The 24,506-nt window shown below is 42.0% G+C and overlaps 1 protein-coding gene across 1 annotated transcript in view; it reads left to right on the forward strand.

Annotated features, from left to right (window-relative positions):
* The window catches only part of LOC124002143 (inactive serine protease PAMR1-like), a 56,270-nt gene that overhangs the window by 2,179 nt on the left and 29,585 nt on the right, over positions 1–24,506 (forward strand). Inside the window, exons 2-3 of the mRNA XM_046309453.1 lie at positions 19,075–19,251; positions 22,906–23,031. Of these exons, the coding sequence (XP_046165409.1) occupies positions 19,075–19,251; positions 22,906–23,031 (303 nt within the window). The remainder of the gene's footprint in view (positions 1–19,074; positions 19,252–22,905; positions 23,032–24,506) is intronic.

Below are 24,506 nucleotides of genomic sequence, written 5' to 3' on the forward strand. Positions count from 1 at the left end.
TGACTAAAATCCCCAGGAGGCTGGTTTAGGCTAATGAGTAGTTATCAGTCATGAGGGGAGGTGATGATGAGGTGAAAGGGCAGAGTGGAGGTGGGAGAGGCAAGAGGGCAGAGGAGAAGAGTGAATGATGGGAGAAGGGATAGGGAGAGTTTGCCATTGACAAAAAAATTGAGAGTTTGGAAAATATAATATTATATTGTCTGAAAGGGTTCAGGCCAAATCTCAAGTTAAGGGACCAAATATCACAAACAAATGCAAGTTGGTTAGGACATCTACTTTGTGCATTACACAAGTAATTTATCCAACAATTGTTTACAGACAGATTATTTCAATTATAATTCATTGTATCATAATTCCAGTGGGCCAGAAGTTTACATAAACTGAGTAAACTGTGCCTTTTAACAGCTTCTAAAATTCCATAAAATTATGCCATGACTTTAGAAGCTCATGATAGGCTAACTGACATTATTTGAGTCAATTGACATTATTTGAGTCAATTGGAGGTGTACCTGTGGATATATTTCAAGGCCTACCTTCAAACTCAATGCCTCGTTGCTTGACATCTTGGGAAAATCTAAAGAAATCCGCCAAGACCTCAGAAAAAAAACAAGTCTGGTTCATCCTTGGGAGCAATTTCCAAATGCCTGAAGGTACTACGTTAAACTGTACAAACAATAGTGCGCAAGCATAAACACCATGGTACCACGCAGCAGTCATACTGCTCAGGAAGGAGACGCGTTCTGTTTCCTAGAGATGAACGTACTTTGGTGCGAGAAGTGCAAATCAATCCCAGAACAACAGCAAAGGACCTTGTGAAGATGCTGGAGGAAACAGGTACGAAAACATGTCCCATAACATAACATAACCTAAAAAGCCGCTCAGCAAGGAAGAAGCCACTGCTCCAAAACTGCCATAAAAAAGGCAGACAACTGTTTGCAACTGCGCATGGGGACAAAAATCATACTTTTTGGAGAAATATCCTCTGGTGTCATGAAACAAAAATAGAACTGTTTGGCCATATTGACCATCGTTATGTTTGGAGGAAAAAGGGAAAGGCTTGCAAGCCGAAGTACACCATCCCAACCGTGAAGCACAGGGGTAGCAGCATCATGTTGTGGGGGTGCTTTGCTGCGGGAGGGACTGGTACACTTCACAAAATAGATGGCTTCATGAGGGAGGAAAATGATGTGGATATATTGAAGCAAAATCTCAAGACATCAGCCAGGAAGTTAAAAACCTCTCTGTGATAGGGGGTGGTATTTTCACATCCGAATGAAAAGGGTGCCCAAAGTAAACAGCATGCTACTCAGACTCAGAAGCTAGGATATGCATATTATTAGTATATGTGGATAGGAAACACTCTGAAGTTTCTAAAACTGTTTGAATAATGTCTGTGAGTGTAACATAACTCATTTGGCAGGTGAAAACCCGAGCACAATCCATCCAGGGAAATGTGTTTTTGAGGTCAATCTGGTTTCTATGGCAAGCCCGTTTTAATATAAATATGCTTGCAGCACTTGTGGCTTCCCCCAGATGTCAACAGTCTTTAGAAATTGGTTGATGTTTTTCCTTTGAGTAGTGAAGAAGTAGCCCTTTCCTTTCTGGGTGTATAGCCAAGTGTCCTCTTTTGTATGGGGCGCGTGACCTGAAGCTCGCTCCACTTTCATTTTATTCTCCATTGAACACAATTTATCAAGTCTCAAATTGTATCGATTATTTACGCTTTAAAATACCTAATATTGGATTAGGAAAGTTGTTCGAAATGTTTGGACAAAGTTTACAGGTAACTTGTTAGATAATGTGTAGTCATGTCGGGCGAGTTGGAACCAATGTTTTTCTGAGTAGGAGATATAACGACGGAATGTATTGAACAAAAGGACCATTTGTGATGTTTATGGGACATATTGGAGTGCCAACAGAAGATCTTCCAAGGTATGAATTATATCATGATCTCTGAGTTTTGTGTCGAGCCTGCCGGGTTGAAATATGATTGTGTTTGTATGATGGGGTGCTGTCCTCAGATAATCGCATAGTTTGCTTTTGCCGTGAAGCCTTTTTAGCTGGATTATCAAGAAGTTCAGCTTTAATTTGGTGTATTGCACTTGTGATTGTATGAAAGTTATATATATTTCTAATAATTTAATTTGAATTTGGCGCTCTGCCATTTCACCGGATGTTGTCAAATGGATCCCGCTAAAGAGATTTGATCCATAAGAAGTTTTAAAGCTTGGTCGCAAATGGGTCTTCCAAATGAACAATGCAATGCAACCCAAGCATACTTCCAAAGTTGTGGCGAAATGGCTTAAGAACAACACAGTCAAGATATTGGAGTGGCCATCACAAAGCCCTGACCTCAATCCTATAGAACATTTGTGGGCAGAACTGAAAACGCGTGTTACACCAGATCTGTGTGGAGGAATGGGCCATAATTCACCCAACGTATTGTGGGAAGCTTGTGGAAGGCTACCCGAAACATTTGCCCCAAGTTAAACAATTTAAAGACAATGCTACCAAATACTTATTGAGTAGATGTAAACTTCTGACCCATTGGGAGTGTGATGAAAGAAATAAAAGCTGAAATAAATCATTTTCTCATATTATTATTATTATTCTGACATTTCACATTCTTAAAATAAAGTGGTAATCCTAACTGACCTAAGACAGGGCATAAAATGTCAAGTATTGTGAAAAACTGAGTTTAAATGTATTTGGCTAAGGTGTATGTTAACTTCCTACTTCAACTGTATCACAGTCCATACATGAACAGGAAACTCCTCCACTGTCTTTTACAGTACCCCCAACACATACCATCCCTACATACACCACAACACCCAGAGGAGTTTCCTGTTCCACGGCCCTAAATTGCTCAGGCCCCAAAATACCAGACAGCTGCTGCAGACAGTCAGCTCACACACACACACACGCAGTCAGACCTCTGGTCCCCACAAGTACTAGTTAAACACGTCCACACACACACACACACACACACACACACACACACACACACACACACACACACACACACACACACACACACACACACACACACACACACACACACACACACACACACACACACACACTTGGATGTGAAATCAGAGCTGAGAGGAATGGAAGGCAGTGTGGCTCCACAGATGTGAGCCTGGAACTTGTCAACATTGATGTTTTAAACACAACAAATAAAGAGGCTGCGAAGCAACTTTGAGATTGAACCAAAATGGACACCTATAGGGAGACTCCAGTGGATTGATATGGGATGGCATGCTGCCAGGGGTGGCGTGCATGCTGGTTTATGGCTAATATTTGGTTTTTGGCCAACCATATTCTGCACAATAAGTACATTCCGAGCCCAGTGTGTATCAGACAGAGCAGCCACACATTGGATGCGGGGTATCAGTCAATATTGTTTGTCCTTTACAGGTAGTGTATTACCTCTTCTAAGGTCTTGTTACTGTGTGTTACTGTGAATGGAGGGGGCTGTAAGGCAATGGGGTAGCAGGGCAATAGGACAGGGGTCAGAGATAGTCATACCAGCACCTCTGTAGGAGAAGTTCCCAGCTCCCATGACTGATCTGTTCGGCCCTGAAAAACAATGATGTCAGCTTCTGGATCCACATCAAAGCTGCATATACAACATGTGCCTAAACCCCATACACGTTAGTTTCATGTTGGAGCACATCTCACGGCAGCATAACATCAGGGGTGGAAAAACCAGATACCAATTACATAATACCATAGAAACCACGCAAACTACACTGAATTTCGAATGCCCAGCCATAAGCTTGGAAAAATTACTTACGTGGGTCGTTTACTGTCCCAGGCTGTAGACCAAGAAGACCACCAGGCTGTAGTTTCAAGGAAACCACCATTGTCCCAGTGCCCAAGAAAACCATGTGACATGCCTAAATAACAATAGCCCTGTCGCACTCACCCTAGTCATCATGAAGTGCTTTGAGAGACTGGTCATGGCCCTCATCAAGGCCAGCACGTCATACACACTCCAAGTTGCCTACCGCTCCAACAGATCCATGGACGATGCCATTTCCATTGCGTGGGGGGGGGGGGGTCTCCCCTAAATGTAACAGAAGTCTTAACTTTTGTGGGGTCTCTAATGTAACCATTCTCCTACAGTGGTTTGCGAAGGTATTCACTGGCCCTTTTGTCCTATTTTGTTGCCTTACAACCTGGAATTAAAGTAGATTTTTGGGGAGTTTGTATCACTTGATGTACATAACAAGCCTACCACTTTGAAGATGCAAAATATTTTTTATTGAGAAACAAACACCAAATAAGAAATAAAACCTGCAAACTTGAGCGTGCTTAACTAACCCCCCCCCCCCTACCACCACCAAAGTCAATACTTTGCAGAGCCGCCGTTTGCAGCAATTACAGCTGCAAGTCTATTGGGGGTATTTCTCAAAATCTTGGCACATCTTGCCACTGGGATTTTTGCCCATTCTTCAAGGCAAAACTGCTCCAGCTCTTTTAAGTTGGATGGGTTCCACTGGTGTACAGCAATCTTTAAATCATACCACAGATTCTCAATTGGATTGAGGTCAGGGCTTTGACTACGCCATTCCAAGATATTTAAAAGTTTCTCCTTAAACCAGCTGAGTGTTGCTTTAGCAATATGCTTAGGGTCATTATCATGCTGGAAGGTGAACCTCCATCCCAGTCTCAAATCTCTGGAAGACTGAAACAGGTTTACCTCAAGAATTTCCCTGTATTTTGTGCCATCCATCATTCCTTCAATTCTGACCAGTTTCCCAGTCCCTGCCGATGAAAAACATCCCCACAGCATGATGCTACCACCACCATGCTTCACTGTGAGGATGGTATTCTCAGGGTGATGAGAGGTGTTGGGTTTGCGCCAGACATAGCATTTCCCTTGATGGCCAAAAGCTCCATTTTAATCTCATCTGACCAGAGTACCTTCTACCATATGTTGGGGGAGTCTCCCACATGCCTTTTGGAGAACACCAAATGTGTTTTCCTATTTTTTGCTTTAAGCAGGGGCTCTTTTTCTGGCCACTCTTCCGTAATGCCCAGCTCTGTGGAGTGTAAGGTTAATTGTGGTCTTATGGACAGATACTTCCATCTCCGCTGTGGAGCTTTGCCGCTCCTTCAGGGTTGTCTTTGGTCTCTTTGTTGCCTCTGATGAATGTCCTCCTTGCCTGGTCCGTGAGTTTTGGTGGGCAGCCCACTCTTGGCAGGTTTGTTGTGGTGCCATTTTCTTTCAATTTTTTAATCATGGATTTATTGGTGCTCCGTGGGAAGTTTAACATTTCTGGTTTCTTTTAGAGCCCAACCCTGATCTGTACTTCTGGTATTCTTTTAGAGCCCAACCCTGATCTGTACTTCTGGTATTCTTTTAGAGCCCAACCCTGATCTGTACTTCTGGTATTCTTTTAGAGCCCAACCCTGATCTGTACTTCTGGTATTCTTTTAGAGCCCAACCCTGATCTGTACTTCTGGTATTCTTTTAGAGCCCAACCCTGATCTGTACTTCTGGTATTCTTTTAGAGCCCAACCCTGATCTGTACTTCTGGTATTCTTTTAGAGCCCAACCCTGATCTGTACTTCTGGTATTCTTTTAGAGCCCAACCCCGATCTGTACTTCTCCACAACTTTGTCTCTGACCTGTTTGGAGAGCTCCTTGGTTTTTATGGTGTCGCTTGCTTGGTGGTGCCTTTTGCTTAGTGGTGTTGCAGACTCTGGGGCCTTTCAGAACAGGTGTATATATACTGAGATCATGTGACAGATCATGTGACACTTAGATTGCACACAAGTGGTCTTTATTTAACAAATGATGTGACTTCTGAAGGTAATTGATTGCACCAGATCTTATTTAGAAGCTTCATAACAAAATGGGTGAAAACATAAGCACTCACCACTTTTCAGTTTTACATTTTTTGAAATAAGTCATTTTTTAATTTCACTTCACCAATTTGGACTATTTTGTGTATGTCCGTTACTTGAAATACACATAAAAATCAATTTAGATTACAGGTTGTAATGCAACAAAATAAGGTGAATGCTTTTGCAAGTCACTGTATTTAAAATAAATGCAATTGGTTGTGCTACAGTGGTAAATATTATAATTAAAGCTTATTCCAAATTAAACGACACACCTCTCTGTCAGGGTTTAAACCAGTGACAATTGGAACAGGTTCTTTCAATTTGGGCTCCTGAGTGGTGCAGCGGTCTAAGGCACTGCATCTCAGTGCAAGAGGTGTCGTTACAGTCCCTGGTTTGAATCCAGGCTGTATCACATCTGGCTGTGATTGGGAGTCCCATAAGGTGGTACACATTTGCACCAGCAATATCTGGGTTTGGCTGGGGTAGGCTGTCATTGTATATAAGAATTTGTCCTTAATTGACTTGCCTAGCTAAATAAATTATACAAAAACAATTGTATTCATCTCTCAACTCCGCCTCTCTCACTGTCTGTCTTGAGCTTTCACTAGCACACTTGCAACATTGTATTGACTGTGTCCATTCTGCTAGCTAACTTGCAACATTATCAACTGGGCCCTCACAGTTTCCTGTGCAGGTGAGCTCAGGACAGACAGCTGTATTTCAGCACCAAAAATGTGTCAGCAAGATGCATCAATTAATTCAGGCTACAAAAATGTAGGCTTAAGGGCAATCACCGAATATTATTACACTGTTGGGTGTTTTGTAAAAGATGTCTCAGTCCCTTCATCACATGGCCGTGCACTGTTTGGATGCTGGAATTATGATGTTTTCATCTTGACAATCAGATGAAAACATCATGATTGGTTGTGTTCATGACAAAATAAAAGGTAATACATGTTTACTGTTAAAATACATGTCTTTACTATTAGGCCCATAAAAAAATAGAAAGTTTCACTCCCTTACCGTCACGCAGACTATCCACAAGCCATCAGACTGCAAAACACTTGAAATGGAATGACCAACTGCACTGACTCTCTGCACCTTAGCAAACATGCGCACGCACACACACACACACACACACACACACACACACACACACACACACACACACACACACACACACACACACACACACACACACACACACACACACACACACACACACACACACACACACACACACACACACACACACACACACACAGTAAGACATATCTCTTTGCTTTGTATAAGACCTGCCAAAGCACGACCCAGAAGACATGTACTGCCATTGAGGCTTGGTAAACAGTCATTAGCTGCGAAGAGGTAGAGGAGTGGGCTCCCCTCTGAGATAGAGCAGCATTCCTGCATGGTCCAGCACTGACAGAGAGAATACTTTTAGTCACGGTCTGATCAAAACATAATAGACTTATCAGCAGAGCTTTGTCTCAGTAAACAGAGTCAAATCGAAACTAATTGTATTTGTCACATGCGCCAAATACAACAGGTGTAGATTTGACCGTGAAATGCTTACTTACAAGCCCTTTCCAAACACTGCAGAGTTAAAAAGTACAAAGAATTATCTAAATTAAAAAAAGGAAATAGTAACACAATAAAATGACAATAACGAGACTATATACAAGGAGTACCGGTACCGAGTCAATGTGCAGGGGTACGAGGTACGTAGTTGAGGTAATATGTATATGTACAGTTGAAGTCAGAGGTTTACATACACTTAGGTTGGAGTCATTGAAACTCGATTTTCAACCACTCCACAAATTTCTTGTTAGAAAACTATAGTTTTGGCAAGTCGGTTAGGACATCTATATTGTGCATGACACAAGTAATTTGTCCAACAATTGTTCACAGACATATTATTTCACTTATAAATCATTGTATCACAATTCCAGTAAGTCAGAAGTTTACATACACTAAGTTGACTGTCCATTTAAACAGCTTGGAAAATTCCAGGAAATTATGTCATGGCTTTAGAAGCTTCTGATAGGCTAATTGACATCATTTGAGTAATTAGCATGTATTTCAAGACCTACCTTCAAACTCAGTGCCACTTTGCTTGACATCATGGGAAAATCTTTAAAAAATCAACCAAGACCTCAGAAAACAAATTGTAAATTGTAGACCTCCACAAACCTGGTTAATCCTTGGGAGCAATTTCCAAGTACCAAGTTCATCTGTACAAACAATAGTACGCAAGTATAAATACTATAGGACCACGCAGCAGTCATACCGCTCAGGAAGGAGACGCGTTCTGTCTCCTAGAGATGAACGTACTTTGGTGCAAAAAGTGCAAATCAATCCCAGAACAACAGCAAAGGACCTTGTGAAGATTCTGGAGGAAACAGGTACAAAAATATCAATATCCACAGTAAAACGTGTCCTGTATCGACATAACCTGAAAGGTTACCCAAGGCAATGCTACCAAATACTAATTGAGTGTATGTTAACTTCTGACCCACTGAGAATGTGATAAAAGAAATAAAAGCTGAAATAAACCATTCTCTCCACTATTATTTTGATATTTCACATTCTTAAAATAAAGTGGTGATCCTAACTGACCTAAGGCATTTAATCCTAGTTTTTACTAGGATTAAATGTCAAGAACGAAAAACTCAGTTCAAAAGAATTTGGATAAGTTGTATGTAAACTTCCGATTTCAACTGTAGGTAGGGGTAAAAGTGACCAAGCAATCAGAATAGATTATCAACAAAGTAGCAGCATCGCATGTGAAGAGTGTGAATGTGTGTGTGTGTGTGTGTGTGTGTGTGTGTGTGTGTGTGTGTGTGTGTGTGTGTGTGTGTGTGTGTGTGTGTGTGTGTGTGTGTGTGTGTGTGTGTGTGTGTGTGTGTGTGTGTGTGTGTGTGTGTGTGTGTGTGTGTGTGTGATGTCTATGTGTGTGTGTGTGTGTGTGTGTGTTGTGTGAGTGTATGTAGTGTTTGTGTGTTGGAGTGTTAGTGTAGGATGTGTCAGTGTGTGGGTAGAGTCCAGTGAGTGTGCATAGAGCTCAAGAGATTCAGTTCAACAACAAAAAAGGGGCTTATCGCAAAGCTTGAGGTTAAATGCTGTTCAGGAGTCTTTTGGTCCCAGTCATGGCTCTCTGGTACCGATTGCCGTGTGGTAGCAGAGAAAACAGTCTATGACTTGGGTGGCTGGAGTCTTTAGGCCCTTTCCTCTGACACTGCCTGGTATAGCAGTTCTGGATGGCAGGGAGCTCAGCCTCAGTGATTCTTGGGCCGTACACACTACCCTCTGTAGCTCCTTATGGTCAGATGCCAAGCAGTTTTCCATACCAAGAGGTGATGCAGCCAGTAAAGATGCTCTCAATTGTGCAGCTGTAGATCTTTGTTTTGTTTCGCTGACTTTAAGGGAGTGTTTATGGTCCTGGCACCAAATTGCCAGCTCTCTGACCTCCTCCCTATAGACTGTCTAATAGTCATCGTTGATCAGGCCTACCACCATCGTGTCGTTGGCAAATGTAATGATGGTGTGAGAGTTGTCCACGGCCACACAGTCGTGGGTGAATAGGGAATACAGGAGGGGACTAAGCACGCACCCCTGAGGGGCCCCAGTGTTGAGGGTCAGCGTGGCAGATGTGTTGTTGCCTGCCCTCACCACCAGGGGGCAGCTTGTCAGGAAGTCCAGGATCCAGTTGCAGAGGAAGGTGTTCAGTCCCAGGGTCCTTGACTTGGCATTGAACATGGAGGGCACTATGGTGTTGAATGCTGAGCTGTTGTCAATGAACAGCAGTCTCACGTAGGTGTTCCTTTTGTCCAGTTAAGAAAGGGCGGTGTGGAGTGCTATATACTTTGCGTCATATGTGAATCTGTTGGGGCAGTATGCGAATCCATGGTGTCTCGGATGATGGTGTTGATGTGACCAATGACCAGACTTTCAAAGTATTTCATGGCTACATATGTGAATGCTACGGGGCGTTCTTGGGCACAGGTACCATGTGTACTGCTTGAAAATATGTACTGTAGGTATTACAGACTGGGTCAGGGAAAGGTTGAAAATGTCAGTGAAGACACTTGGCAGCTGGTCAGCACATGCTCTTGAGTATGCATTCTGGTATACCTAGGATAGGATAAAGTAATCCTTCTCACCCCCCCCCCTTAAAAGATTTAGATGCACTATTGTAAAGTGGCTGTTCCACTGGATGTCATAAGGTGAATGCACCAATTTGTAAGTCGCTCTGGATAAGAGCGTCTGCTAAATGACTTAAATGTAATGTAAATGTGAACACAGTCATCCAAAACAGCTGGTGTTCTCATTCATGGCTCATGTTTGATCGGGTTGTTTGATCGGGTTTTGATCGAGATGTTTGATCGGGTTCAAGTCCGTGGCTGGGCCACTCAAGGACATTCAGAGACTTTACCCGAAGCCACTTTTACATTGTCTTGGCTGGGATGATTAGAGTCGTAGTAGTATTGGAAGGTGAACCTTTGCCCCAGTCTGAGCCTCTGAGCAATCTGGAGCAGGTTTTCATCAAGAATCTCTTTGTACTTTGCTCCATTCATCTTTTCCTCAATCTTGACTAGTCTTCCTGCCACTGAAAAACATCCCCACAGCATGATGCTGAAACCACCAGATTTCCTCTAGACATGGCACTTGGCATTCAGGCTAATGAGTTCAATCTTGGCTTCATCAGACCAGAGAATTTTGTATCTCATGGTCTGAGAGTCCTTTAGGTGTCTTTTGGCAAACTCCAAGCAGGATGTCATTTGCCTTTTCCTGAGGAGTGGCTTCCATCTGTCCACAATACTTTAAAGGCCTGATTGGTGGAGTGCTGCATAGATGGTTGTCCTCCTATAAGGTTCTCCCATCTCCACAGAGGAACTCTGGCGCTCTGTCAGAGTGACCATCGGGTTCTTGGTCACCTCCCTGACCAAAGCCCTTCTCCCTTGATTGCTTTGTTTGGCCGGGCGGCCAGCTCTAGGAAGAGTCTTGGTGGTCCCAACATTCTACCATTTAAGAATGATGAAAGTCACTGTGTTCTTGGAGACCTTCAATGTTGCAAGTTTTTTGGTACCCTTCCCCAGATCTACGCCTCTATTCAGTCATGTCTCGGAGCTATACGGAAAGTTCCTTCAACCCCATGGCATATTTTTGTCCCCCGACATGCACTGTTAACCATGCCATGCGACCTTACATAGACAGGTGTGTGCCTTTCCAAGTCATGTCCAATCAATAGAATTGACTCCAAGTTTTAGAAATATCTCAAGGGTGATAAGTGGAAACAGGATGCACCTGAGCTCAACTCCGAGCCTCATAATAAAGGGTCTGAATACTTATGTAAATAAGGTACTTCTGTTTTTTTTTTATTTAGTACATTTGCAAAACATATCTAAACCTGTTTTCGCTTTGTCATTGTGAGGTATTTTGTTTAGACTGCTGAGGAATTTGTTCTATTTAATCCATTTTAGAATAAGGCTGTAACATAACAAAATGTGGTTGATATAGAGTACCAGTCAAAAGTTTGACACACCTACTCATTCCAGGTTTTTAAAAAGTTGTACTATTTTCTACAATCGAAAATAATAGTGAATACATCAAAACTATGAAATAACACATATGGAATCATGTACAGTATTAACCACAAATCAAAATCTATTTTATATTTGAGATTCTTCAAAGTAGCCATGCTTTGCCTTGATGACAGCTTTGCACAGACTTGGTACCCCTTAGATCACATTAATAAGTTCAATTATGATATTCTATAGTGTGTATGATATGACAGGAATGTGCTTGGGGCAGCTCATCAATACCATTTGGGACATTACAAAGCATGACTTTAAGCATCTCTGGAGGCCGGAGACGATGTTTCAATCGATATGAATGCCAGATGCGCCAAAAAACCTGTTGACCCTCTCTTGTAGTTTCCCTGTAGGCCAATATAAATCAATTCCCACAGCATGCCAAATCAGCCTGGTATACGAGCCTAATTTATAGGCCAGTTAAACTGTCACTAAGCAGAAGGAGACCGTCGACACCTCAACGTCCCAAGAGGATCCTCAGTTCACTCATAATCTGATAATTCAGTAAGGTAATCACGTCAGTAAACCCCCCTGGATGTACAGTACCAGTCAAAAGTTTGGACACATCTACTCAGTCAAGGGTTTTTCTTTATTTTTACTATTTTCTACATTGTAGAATAATAGTGGAGACATCAACTATGAAATAACACATATGGAATCACATAACCAAAAAAACGTGTTAAACAAATCACACTATATTTTGGATTATTCAAAGTAGCCACCCTTTGGCTTGATGACAGCTTTGACTACTCTTGTCATCTCTCATTCAGCTTCACCTGGAATGCTTTGGTAGCCATGCTGGATAACCTCTTCAGGATTAGCCACTTTTTTTCAATTTGTTCACGCTGTTATCAAGGCAAAGGGTGGCTATTTGAACAATCTCAAATATAAATGTGTTCACTATTATTCTACAGAGCAGAAAGTAGCAAAAATAAAGGAATACCCTTGAATGAGTATGTGTGTCCAAACTTTTGTCTAGTATTGTATATGGACCAGAACTTGGTTTACAAATGGTGTAGTGAATCCACAGCAACAGCGGTCAATTAAGCAATAATGACAACATTGATTTCAATTTAATGACACACTGTCTCTCTTATTTGATAACACCAAGCCTTGTTCTTATGCAATCCACTTTGTGCTCTAATTGTGCTCTAATTCTAGGAAAGAGGATGACTATTGGACAGTTTCTACCGCCCTAGCGTCTGTACACTGATGTACAATATATCAGTGAGTGTAAGCAGACGTGAGTCTGGGTAGATGGAGTCCAAGCCAATAACTACGAGGGCTAGATTAGTCTACCCAGACACTTAACAGATCCCATACAAATAACAGGATGCACTAAGTCACTGTCGCCTCCACTATGGCTCCCCTCCAGACTGCTGCTGGTGGTTTACTTAGTGCTGAGCTATGAACAAACAATATGAGACAAGGACAAAGTAGACTGTCTACTTTTTATAAAAGTATGCGTTTATTGTTGCCACCTCACAGTCCAACTTAGGTGCATGAATAGATAAACAGACTGGATACGTGGAAGGTATTTAGCAACTGCTGGAGGAAAAATGGAAGCTTCTTTATTCTTAAAACGTAATGCTGTAAAGCTGTTAAGTGTTGGCTTTTAACAATGGACATAAACAGGTCGGAGGCTAACCCATGGGCTTGTTGGTTATTATGTTCATTCTGTGGTCATTTACAGTGAATCGTGCCTCTGATGCTGTCTGGTTGAATGGACGTGTAATTAACTCCAGTAACAATGCTGGTGAGGCTGTCCAAATGTATTGTAGAGCTTTGTAAAAATGTCCCTGCATGTTCTATGTAAACAACTCTCCAAACCTCCCTCTCTTATGCCTTCACTCTCGGTTTCTCTCTATCTCTCTCTTTCCCTCTCGGTTTCTCTCTATGTGCCCCCCGAAGAAGCAGACACACAGTCAAAGCAGAAGATGCAATACTAAAGAGATGAGTAGGGATCAGAACAAGAGCACTGGGCCAAATGTGCCTTGAACACATTGTCACGATTTTTGAAATGAGTGGACCAAGGCGCAGCGTGCGTAGAGTTCCACATTATACTTAATAGTGAAACTTACAACCAAAACAACAAAGAATATAACAAACGTGCAGTATTGCAGTGCTCAAGGCAACTATACAAAAACAAGATCCCACAAACAACAGGTGGGAAAAGGCTGCCTAAATATGATCCCCAATCAGAGACAACGATAGACAGCTGCCTCTGATTGGAACCATACCAGGCCAACATAGAAATGCAAAAACTAGAGTACCCACCCTAGTCACACCCTGGCCTAACCAAAATAGAGAATAAAAAGGATCTCTAAGGTCAGGGCGTGACACACATAAAACCATCTGGGGGGTATTGAAGTGGAGGGACAGGCTTGTTGAGCAACTGGTTACATAAGCAATAGCTCAATGGCATCACACTGGAATTATACTGGTTACAGGTTATACACATTATGACAATGATGGATTCCCTTTAACCTGTTACTCCTACCCCCTACTTTTTCGAACATTCTGTTAAAAATCGCGCAACATTTCAGCGCCCTGCTACTCATGCCAGGAATATAGTATATGCATATGATTAGTATGTGTGGATAGAAAACACTCAGACGTTTATAAAACTGTGACTATAACAGAACGTGCGTTTCATCGAAAAGCGCAGGAAAATCTGATCACTGAAAATGGGAAAATATATCCATGCGCCACTTCAACCAATTGTTAAACGTGAACCACATTAAATGGGGCCGAGTTTGCAATACCTACAGCTTCCACACGATGTCAACAGTCTTGTCATTTGCCTACTATTTGTTTCTTGGTCAAACAGACACAAGGCAGCGCAGTTCTTCCGGTCTCCGACCGGATATTTTGGTTGAGATTTACCCGGACATTATTTCCAGACGTACAGCTATAGAATATACATCGCCTCGTGATCAATTTGATCGCTTATTACCGTTTACAAATACCTAAAGTTGCATTACAAAAGTATTTCGAAGTGTTTTGCGAAAGTTTATCTTCGACTTTTTTAATAAAAAAAAATGACGTTACGTTATAAAACGCTATTTTTTTCCGTTGATCACACAGTCTTCATAGATCGATATCTAGGCTATATATGGACCGATTTAATCGAAAAAAAGACCCAATAGTGATGTTTATGGGACATCTAGGAGTGCCAACAAAGAAGATGGTCAAAGGTAATGAATGTTTTATATTTTATTTGTGCGTTTTGTGTAGCGCCGACTATGCTAATTATTTTGTTTACGTCCCCTGCGGGTCTTTTGGGGTGTTACATGCTATCAGATAATAGCTTCTCATGCTTTCGCCGAAAAGCATTTTAAAAATCTGACTTGTTGCCTGGATTCACAATGAGTGTACCTTTAATTCAATACCCTGCATGTGTATTTTAATGAACGTTTGAGTTTTAACGAGTGCTATTAGCATTTAGTGTAGTGCATTTGCATTTCCAGATGTCTAGATGGGACGCCTGCGTGTCAGGTAGGAGCAAGAGGTTAAAGACTTCCCTGTTGTCCCTGGAGTAAAACATTTTCTATAGGTTGTTATTTTACATGAAACATAACCCTTCTTTTCAGGGTTACCACAGCAATAATATGTCAGCAAAAGAAGAACCGATCCAAAACAACCTGAATTGCGAAATCACTCATAGAGCTTTCAAAACAAAGTATGACAGCAGTGCAGTTGAATTGACTGTCTTCACTTATAATTCCGCACTGATAATACATTTGACCTGGCCTCTCACAATCTATTCTCTGAGTGATGAAAATAGTATGCCATTCCTGAACTGTCCTTGGATGGCAGAGATGAGATTGAGATTCTTAAGGAGAAGCGCAGATCTCCCTTGGAGTAGGATATCGTTTATGAGTTGATTAATGTTACAAGGCCAGAGAGATGGGGGGATTGTAAGAAGGGATATCTAACCGCATTCCAGGACATCGCCTGTACATCTCCTGTCCAGCTGACTGTCCACAAACAACCTTTCAAAGATTAATCAAAGCCTCAACACTAACTCACATACTCCCCTGTGTGTGTATGCATGTGCGTGCGCGTGTGTGTGTGTGTGTGTGTGCGTGTGCATTTACTGTATGTGTACTGTGTGTATCTACTATTGAGGTTGTTACCATGGAGAATCAGCTCTGCATAGCAACAGGACTTTGGGTCAGAGGAAAGAGCCACAGAGCTCTGAAATAAACTCAGCAAAAAAAGAACAGTTCCTTTTTCAGGACCGTCTTCATCCAAATGACTTGGCATTGTAAAGGGTTTAAACACTGTTTCCCATGCTTGTTCAATGAACCATAAACAATTAATGAACATGCACCTGTAGAAGGTCGTTAAGACACTAACAGCTTACAGAAGGTAGGCAATAAAGGTCACAGTTATGAAAATTTAGGGCACCGAGGGTGCCTTTCTACTGACTCTGAAAAACATCAAAAGAAAGATGCCCAGGGTCCCTGTTCATCTGCGTGATCGCACCTTAGGCATGCTGCAAGGAGGCATGAGGACTGCAGATGTGGCCAGGGTAAGAAATTGCAATGTCTGTACTGGGAGATGCCTAAGACAGTGCTATAGGGAGACAGGACGGACAGCTGATCTTCCTCGCAGTGGCAGACCACGTGTAACAACACCTGCACAGGATTGGTACATCCGAACATCACAACAGCGGGACAGGTACAGGATGGCAGCAACAACTGCCCGAGTTACACCAGGAACGCACAATCCCTCCATCAGTGCACAGACTTTCCGCAAGAGGCTGGACTGAGGGTTTGTGGGCCTGTTGTAAGGCAGATTTTCAACCGGACATCACCAGCAACAATGTTACCTATGGGCACAAACCCACCGTCGCTGGACCAGACAGGACAAAAAGTGCTCTTCACTGACGAGTCTGGGTTTTGTCACACCAGGGGTCATGGTCGAATTCATGAGGCTTGTACTCTGGAACGGGATTGATTTGGAGGTGGAGGGACAGTCATGGTCAGGGGCGGTGTGTCACAGCATCATCGGACTGAGCTTGTTGTCATTGCAGGCAATCTCAACGCTGTGAGTTACAGGGAAGACATCCTCCTCCCTCATCTGCTACCCTTCCTGCAGGCTCATCCTGACATGACCCTCCAGCATGACAATGCCACCAACCATACTGCTCATTCTGTGCGTGATTTCCTGGAAGACAGGATTATAAGTGTTCTGCCATGGCCAGCGAAGAGCCCGGATCTCAATCCCATTGAGCACGTCTGCGACTTGTTGGATCGGCGGGTGAGGGCTAGGGCCAATCCCCCCCAGAAATGTCCGGGAACGTGCAGGTGCCTTGGTGGAAGAGTGGGGTAACATCTCACAGCAGGAACTGGCAAATCTGGCGCGGTCCATGAGGAGGAGATGCACTGCAGTACTTAATGCAGCTGATGGCCACACCAGATAATTACTGTTACTTTTGATTTTGACTCCCCCTTTGTTCAGGGACACATTATTCAATTTCTGTTAGTCACATGTCTGTGGAACTTGTTCAGTTATGTCTCAGTTGTTGAATCTTGTTATGTTCATACAAATATTTACACATGTTAAGTTTGCTTAAAATTAACACATTTTACAGTGAGAGGACATTTCTTTTTCTGTGAGTTTAGATTAACAGTTCAGGCCTCGTTGGCTGCAGTTACACCTCATGAAAACTGGGAACATGTATGTAGAAGTTTTAAATGCAGGGAAGAAAGAGAAGTTAGGAAGAGAGAGTGAGAGAGAAAGAGAGAGGGGGAAGTAGGAAGGGAGAGGAAAGAAGGATATTATGATTGGACTGGTGGTGGGAGGGAATGTGTAGAATGCTGCGAAGAGAAGAGTGTTCCGTAATGATGACACGGTGCCATGTCTGAGGCCACTCTCTGTCTCTCTCCCTTCTTTCTCCCTCTCTCTGTCTTTCTGTCTCTCTCTCTCTCTCCCCTCTTTCTCCCCCTCTCTCTCTCTTTCCACATTCATCTCAGATGAATTTCCACTTGTCTATGCTCAGACTTCTCCAGAGTTACATAATGAAATCTGTTCAGTTTAAAAGGACCTCAGATCAAATCAATATCCGACTAAATGTTCCTCAGATTTATTGTGTACCAACCTAACACATGGAGAGAGGGTCAACATTGGTGCTGCCAGCCTGCCACATAATTCAATATAGTTTATGATTGATGATTTGATTCAATAATGTGTTTGCCATCTTGCAACACTTGATTGTTAATGTATTTGCCATTAACAAATGAATGTCTGATGTAATACAATATGACAAAACACACACAGATGAGCAGGCAGAGGAGGAACATGTGTATAGAGAGGCTGCATCCATATGGCTGGATTCAACATCTAGGCATTTCACAGTGGAGACCCGTGGCTTGTTTGCCCCGAAAAATCTACTCAATTAGATATTATTCTAACAAATGCCCTTCATACGTTTACAGCCAATGGGATATGTGCCAATGAGTTCAGTGACCATTGTCGCGTTGCCTGTATAAGAGATGTTAAACTACCCAAATCTCGCTCATGCGTTATTACAAAGATAATTATTTAGAATTTTAATGAGCACATTTTGTTTTTGTCTGAGCTGGGATTGAATGACTGGGGGATTGTGTCATCTATCACCGACTCGGATCAGGCCCTTAATTGTGTTATTACCCTGTTAACTCTGTTGCAGATAAATACAAAAGACTAAGGGTAAAAGACTGTTGTAATCCTTGTTTTACACATGAATTGTCTAAGAAATGACAGGAAAGAAATTTCGATGGGCTGATCCTACGTCTGACTGCAAGACAAACTGATCCTACGTCTGATTGGCAGTCCATCAGACATTTGAGAAATAGATGTCTATCCCTGGTTAAAAAAGCAAAAAAAGGAATATATCTTGCCTCTCCCTAAATATCAGGAAGCAGATTGTACAGTCCACCTTCCTGACAGATCATTATGGTGACACCATTTACCAGATTGCAGCAGCCACCACTCTTAAACCTTTGGATGCCGTCCACCATAGCGCCATTCGTTTTATCATTGATGACAGTTTTAATACTCACCACTGCATCCTGTATCAACAGGTTGGCTGGTCCTCATTAAAGTCCCATAGATCAATTCATTACTCCCTTTTTGTTTGCAAAGCCCTACTACACAAGCTTCCAACTTATCTAACGTCTTTGCTAATGTATAACATAATGAGATATCAAACCCGTTCACAGTGTTGGTTCGCTCTTCAGATTCCTCGGGTCTCCATGGAATTAGGTAAATCGGCTTTTAGTTTTCACGCTCCACATTTTTGGAATCACTTACAAAATTCATTACATTTGGATTCCCTGGTGACACTGGGGCATTTTCAAACTCTGACGACAAATCAGTTCACTGAGGTGTGCAATTGTGTTGATTTATTGATTGATTGATGTAATAACTTGTTTATGATGTCTGAATGTTAGTGACGTTCTAATGTAATGTACTTGTTATTGTATCTTGTTACATATTTTTATTTTATTTTACTTCAGGGTCTCGGGGTACCATTGAAAATGAGACCCTGGTCTCAATTGGGCTCCCCTGATTTAAAGAAAAGTGAATTTAAAAAAAAAATGTATTTGACCCAGGTGTGCTGGTTTGTTCCCAGATTACAGGTACCTGTATAACCACTGCCCGGGCCCAGAATGGAACGTCATGTGTCGGGGCTGCTGTGAGTATGACGTCATCCGTTGTAAGTGTCCTTTCCAGGGCACCCCTGTTGGCTACGCTGTGCCCTGCTGCCGCAACGCAATCAACGAGTGTGATCCCTGCATCATCCACCCAGGTAAACCTGTCCAAGATCGCCATGCTGGCTCAAAACTTGGAGTACTTCTCCATTTAGGTTATTTTATCTGGTAAACCTGTGGAGGACTGGTTGAATGCACACGATTTGATTAACAACAGCATGGTCAGATACATGGAGTTCCATTATGCCTTAGTGTTGGATTTGTTAATACATGTTTCATTTGCAAGTACACACAGTGTGGAGGAGGCTATTCTACCAGTACATTTCTGAAACGGTACCCATTAGATCCAGTGTCATGTCTTTACTGATGTTTTAGTCTGTATGCCATCTGCCTTCAAGGCTCTCTTATAAGCCTAGCCGACATACAATAGCAGTGAGGTTGGGCCACGTAGAGTGAAATGCAATAGGTTTAGACCAACCACATTAGAGACAAATGCCTAACCCTCATTATTTTCCAGAAAATAGCAAGCTATTGGGAGACATTGTACAATTCATTACATTTGCTTTCATTGAGGCCATCCCTTTATGTTGCTCTCCTGTTGTGTATTTACTCTGAGGGGGAGGTGTGTTGGCAATAACAAAGTCAATGCTGCATATATAACCTCAGAGAAAACTCATTGCTCCACAAGTTGTTGCAATACTTGTTTACCTATCAGAATATGCTAATCTTTTCACTTGTGAAAATATGTTGTTTGTCTGTTCCAACTTCACAACATACTCCTCTGCCTGAACTATTGGCCAGATTTCACTGAAATAGTAAAAGGCTGAAGTATGCACTTATAAAGGACTCTTCCTGTAAATCTCATACACTAAACCCTTTTCCATCCCTCTCTATCCTGAGTGTACTGCATGTAGATGGTGGAGGAGACATGGTAAAGTCATTTGATGTTTACACTGATACCTCTTGGTGTTTATATGTCCTGCTGCTGTGTCTCTGATGTCCTTCTCCCTGACGCCCTGCCTGTCCTCAGGATGTCTGCAACACAGAGCACCATAGAACCTCCAATGTGAAAATATATCCTATCTGAAACTCAGTCCTTCTGGGGGTTTTCTGGACATTTCTATTTCAGGAAGCTGTTTTTTCTGTTCTGTTACAGTGCAAGAGGAGCCTGATGAGTTTAGCAGGTCTGATGTAAAGAGCTAACAGGCACTAAGGGGAATGCAGTAGGTGTATGGGGCCGATTGAAACCGTCCATAGTAATTGGGAATGGGCAAACCAAGACTGTGACTGAATGCATCACACTTACAGTACTTTCAGAAAGTATTCATAACCCACATTTATTGAAAACTAATCACTGAAATATCTAATTTGAATAAGATTTCACAACCCTGAGTCAATACTTTGTAGAAGTACGTTTGGCGGCGATTACAGCTTTGAGTCGTCTTGGGTATGTCTGTATCAGCATTGCACATTCTTCCTTGCAGAATCTCAAGCTCTGTTGAGTTAGATGGGGAGTGGCAGTGGACAGCAATCTTCAAGTCTTTCCACATATTTTCAATGGGATTCAAGTCTGGGCTTCGGCTGGGCCACTCAATGACTTTCACATTCTTGTTCTGAAACTATTAGAGCGTTACTTTGGCTGTATGCCTGGGGTCATTGTCCTGTTGGAATGTAAATCTTTGCCCACCAGTCTAAGGTCGTTTGTACTCTGAAGCAGGTTCTCATCAGGGATTTGCCTGTGTTTGGCTCAATTCATTGTTTCCTCTATCCTTACCAGTCTCCCATTCCCTGCCACTGAAAAGAATCCCCATAGCATGATGCTACCCCCACCATGTTTCATGGTAGGAATGGTGTTAGACGGAAGAAGAGCCGTGCCTGGTTTTCTTCAGACATAGTGCTCAGACCACATAATCGTATACCTAAGAAGTGTCTACGTGTGTCTGCAGCCACTACCAATAGTAGTGCAAAAGTAGCAGCAAAAGAACAGTTGAAGATACATATGGTGATGTCGTTGCACATGAGTGGTGTGGATGTCTGTAGGCGTTTATGATCCGTAAAGTTATATAGGGAATCTGTGTATGTGAGATATATGAAAGGAGAAAGTACTATTCCTGAATATGCTGTTAAACACAACAACTAGTGTAAATATCTAAACCCCTGTATGAATAGAGCACATGTCTGAAGGAGGAATTGGTAAAGAAGAGTATAATGAGTTACTAAAGATCTGATGAAGTAACAAAAGAAAAAAATGAAAATATATATAGAACTTTTAATAATCTTAATCATTTCCACACTCACACAACTCTCACATCCACATTCACTACACTCATGCAACTCACAATCACATTCCCTTTGTGCTATTACTTGATTTAAGACTTATGGTAACCTCTCTTTTTATGTTCAGTTTTATTGGTTTTATTCTATTGTTTTCTATTTTTGCACCATCGTAAACATCTTTCAGGAGTTATACCAGGGCAGTCCTGTTAGTTCTCTTGTATACTGCAGACAAGTTATATTTGCATGGTTTAGCTTATCCATCATTCATAATTAATTCATCATTAACGTTCGCTTCCTTTATGTGACTGACCAATACTGGTTCATGCATGTGACAGACCAATACATCACAAGGCTTCTTCTCTCTAAGCTGAGACCTTGAAACTGAGATAACTTTCATTCTCAAAACAAGGGTCTTGTCGTACTGCCAAATTGCAGATACTGACAGTAAGGATTAGTGCAATCAGTCACTTGCATGAAAACAGAAATGGTTTTTTAGAAAAGCACAAACATAAAATTTTCAGTTACATGCTCTCAGAGTTTTTCACGTGCCTTTTTGCAAACTCCAGGCGTGCTATCATTTGCCTTTATCTCAGGAATGGCTTCCGTCTGGCCACTCCCATGAAGCCCAGATTTATGAAGTGCTGTAGAGACTGTTGTCCTTCTGGCAGGTTTATCCCATCTCAGCCAAGGAACTCTGTAGGTCCATCAGAGTGGTCACTGGGGTTTTGGTCACCTCCCTGACCAAGGTCCTCCTTGCACGGTTGCTCAGTTTGGTCGGACAGCCAGCACTAGGTATTCTGGGTAATTCCATATTTTTTTTCAATTTCCCAATTATGGACACCACTTTAGTCTTGGAACCTTTCAATATTCAATATAGTGTTTTATACCTTTTCCCATATATGGTATGTCTCATCACCAATACTATCTCAGAGATCTACGGACAGTTCCTCTGGTATAGTTTATGCTCTGACATATGAGACTTTATATAGACAGCTGTGTTTCTTTCTAAATCATGTCCAAACAATTGAATTGGCCACAGGCGTACTCCAAGTCATAGTGACATCTCAAGGACGATCAAAGGAAATTGGATGCATCTGAGCTCAATTTGGAGTGTCATATCAAATCGGTGTGAATACTTATGCAAATGAGATATGTCTGTATTTCACTTTCAATAAATTAGCAAATATTTCTAAAAACATGTTTTCACTTTGTCATTATGGGGTAGTGTGTGTAGATGGGTGAGAAATATAATATTTAATATATTTTACATTCAGGCTGTAACACAACAAAATGTGGAATAATTCAAGGGTATGAATACCTTCTGAAGGTATGGTGAAGAGGTTTCAGACGTTTCAGTTTTCAGTCAGCACTTTCTACTTGATGCTGTGCCGGCTCCATCTTTCTTTCTATCTAACCTCTCAGTCTTTGTCTCTCTTACTCCACCATTTTCCCCTCTCTTCTTCTCTCTCTCTTAGGTTGCAGCATATTTGAGAACTGTAAGCGGTGTAACAACGGGACGTGGGGCCCCAGAGATGATTTCTTTATCAAGGGGAAGTACTGTGCTGAGTGTCGACCCGGCTGGTCAGGCGGTGACTGCTTGAGTGAGTACACTCATTCTCACATATTCCTCTACCCACATTACCTCCTACCATCGCTACGGGTAAAATGTGCCCTTAACCACAGATCTAGGATCAGATTACTTTATTCCCCCAGTTCCAGCCAAAACCATTATGGGGATGAAAGAATATTTGACCTTGTATCAGGGTTATAAGTAACTTCAACACGCTTCCTTTCCATGCCTCTATATAGGCATATACCATACTGTACCTACAGTGCAGTATATACCAATTACTATAGGAGACAATTCTGGCACAACAGTATTTTGCATGGATAAGAGCTAATTGTCTCATAGATTTTCCATTCAAGGAGCTGAAAAGTCAAAATAGTGTTAGTCAACATCCTGGAATCTCACAATATAATTTCTAGAGAAAGCATAGGATTCTGATGTATTTTCATCAACCGCAGAAACTTGGCATGTATTTGTGGCTCTAGGCTGCAGGCCTGTGGTTAATGTGCATTTTGTTTACTTTTACCAGCCTGCATTCTTCATTTGTCTCCCGTTTGAAGTGTATTTTTCCTAATGTATGCCATGTAACTCTGTAACTGGTAAATATCATGCTATTACTCAACTTTAGATGGCAATTACATATACAGTCATGGCCAAAAGTTTTGAGAATGACACAAATATTAATTTCACAATGTTTGCTGCCTCAGTTTGTATGATGGCAATTTGCATATACTCCAGAATGTTGTGAAGAGTGATCAGATGAATTGCAATTAATTGCAAAGTCCCTCTTTGCCATGCAAATGAACTAACTGAATCCCAAAAAATAATTTCCACTGCATTTCAGCCCTGCCACAAAAGGGCAGCTGACATCATGTCAGTGATTCTCTCGTTAACACAGGTGTGAGTGTTGACGAAGACAATGCTGGAGATCACTGTCATGCTAATTGAGTTCGAATAACAGACTGGAAGCTTCAAAAGGAGGGTGGTGCTTAGAATCATTGTTCTTCCTCTGTCAATCATGGTTACCTGCAAGGAAAAAAGTGCCGTCATCATTGCTTTGCACAAAAAGGGCTTCACAGGCAAGGATACTGCTGCCAGTAAGATTGCACCTAAATCAACCATTTATCGGATCATCAAGAACTTCAAGGAGAGCGATTCAATTGTTGTGAAGAAGGCTTCAGGGCGCCCAAGAAAGTCCAGCAAGCGCCAGGACCGTCTCCTAAAGTTGATCCAGCTTCGGGATCGGGGCACCACCAGTACAGAGCTTGCTCAGGAATGGCAGCAGGCAGGTGTGAGTGCATCTACACACACAGTGAGGGGCAGCAAAGAAGCCACTTTTCTCCAGGAAAAACATCAGGGACAGAATGATATTCTGCAAAAGCTACAAAGATTGGACTGCTGAGGACTGGGGTAAAGTAATTTTCTCTGATGAATCCCCTTTCCGATTGTTTGGGGCATCCGGAAAGAAGTTTGTCCTGAGAAGACAAGGTGAGCGCTACCATCAGTCCT

This window comes from Oncorhynchus gorbuscha, linkage group LG02 (genome assembly GCF_021184085.1).
Source record: "Oncorhynchus gorbuscha isolate QuinsamMale2020 ecotype Even-year linkage group LG02, OgorEven_v1.0, whole genome shotgun sequence".
Lineage (NCBI taxonomy): Eukaryota > Metazoa > Chordata > Actinopteri > Salmoniformes > Salmonidae > Oncorhynchus > Oncorhynchus gorbuscha.